The sequence below is a fragment of the Bison bison genome, unplaced genomic scaffold (genome assembly GCF_000754665.1).
Source record: "Bison bison bison isolate TAMUID 2011002044 unplaced genomic scaffold, Bison_UMD1.0 scf7180017864371, whole genome shotgun sequence".
Lineage (NCBI taxonomy): Eukaryota > Metazoa > Chordata > Mammalia > Artiodactyla > Bovidae > Bison > Bison bison.
This window is the reverse complement of record NW_011494943.1, coordinates 15,252,024-15,253,133: the sequence shown is the minus strand read 5'-3', so window position 1 is coordinate 15,253,133 and position 1,110 is coordinate 15,252,024. Positions and strand designations below refer to the sequence as shown.

At 52.9% G+C, this 1,110-nt stretch overlaps 1 protein-coding gene across 1 annotated transcript in view; it reads left to right on the top strand.

Moving 5' to 3' along the window:
• Window positions 1–420, top strand: part of ACE (angiotensin I converting enzyme) — a 41,912-nt gene extending 41,492 nt beyond the window's left edge. Inside the window, exons 37-38 of the mRNA XM_010856560.1 lie at window positions 32–115; window positions 405–420. Of these exons, the coding sequence (XP_010854862.1) occupies window positions 32–115; window positions 405–420 (100 nt within the window). The remainder of the gene's footprint in view (window positions 1–31; window positions 116–404) is intronic.
• Window positions 421–1,110: the final 690 nt, after the last annotated feature.

Below are 1,110 nucleotides of genomic sequence, written 5' to 3'. Positions count from 1 at the left end.
AGCCAGGACAACTCAGCCCCCCCCCCCCCAGGAGGCCACACTTGCAGCCCTCCCATCCCCCAGCCACAGTGGCCAACGAGATCCGCATCAGGCACTGTGGCTCTGCATGGCAAAGGTACAACCAGCCCAGGAAACCAAGCCTCTCACCTGGACTCCAGCAAAACTCTCACTGAGCCTCCTTGTCCGTCCTCCCTCCCCCACCCGCCGTTGTAAAATTTCTTTCTTTGGACCTCCACTGTAAAGTTGCTTTCACTGGAATATTTCCTTCATGTCTAACTACTTAACAACTTGGTTGTCCATCAGTTAAATCTAGATGTGCAAAATGGCATCTGAGGGTCTTTATCATTTATCCCACCTCCAAGCTCAGCCCCTTGCACTGATTCCATCATCAGCCTTTGCCTAAGGTGCATGCCCTATTGAGTGCTTGCCCTCCAAGGATGGCTCCAAACTGGCTGTTGGACCCTCTGCAAAGCTTCAAGCTCACCAAGATGCTCAGTGAACAGTGGTCTCCTCCCACTCCTCTCCAAGAAGGCTCTTTCAGTAAACCTCACCCCATCCCCATCTGCTTATTCTATTGTATTCATTTTCAACCAGTACTCAGACACTTTTATCAGTGGTCACTTGCTAATATGTGGTTTTAAATCTGTTCTTTTCCCAAGCAGTATCTGTATGCCAAGAGCTCTCAGGCCTCTAAAGAAAGCACCTCATTGCATATTCCTTGTTTATTACACTGCCAGTACCAGGTCCCGGATGGGCTTGCCACTAGTTCTGCATGGGCACTGGGATTCAGTTGGAGGGCACTTGGTAAGGATGGGCAAAAGGTCTGTCCATACCATTGCCCGAGTCCAGTCCAATGGTCAGATCGGGAAAGAAACCTTCAGCAGAAGACCGTTTGAGGCCTTTAACAACCCCTTCGGCTCCTCCTCTCCTCCCCTGCTTGAGAGAGACGGCCTGGCAATGTCCAGACTGGCCCCCTGGTACCTGAACCGGGTCTGAGAGGGCCGAGGGCACAGTCCATTGGGACAGAGCAGAAGCTCCTCAAAGAGGCCCTACCCGATTGACTCCTGGCGCCGGCCTCCCTCCCAGCTCCGCCCCTGAAGAGTCAGGGCC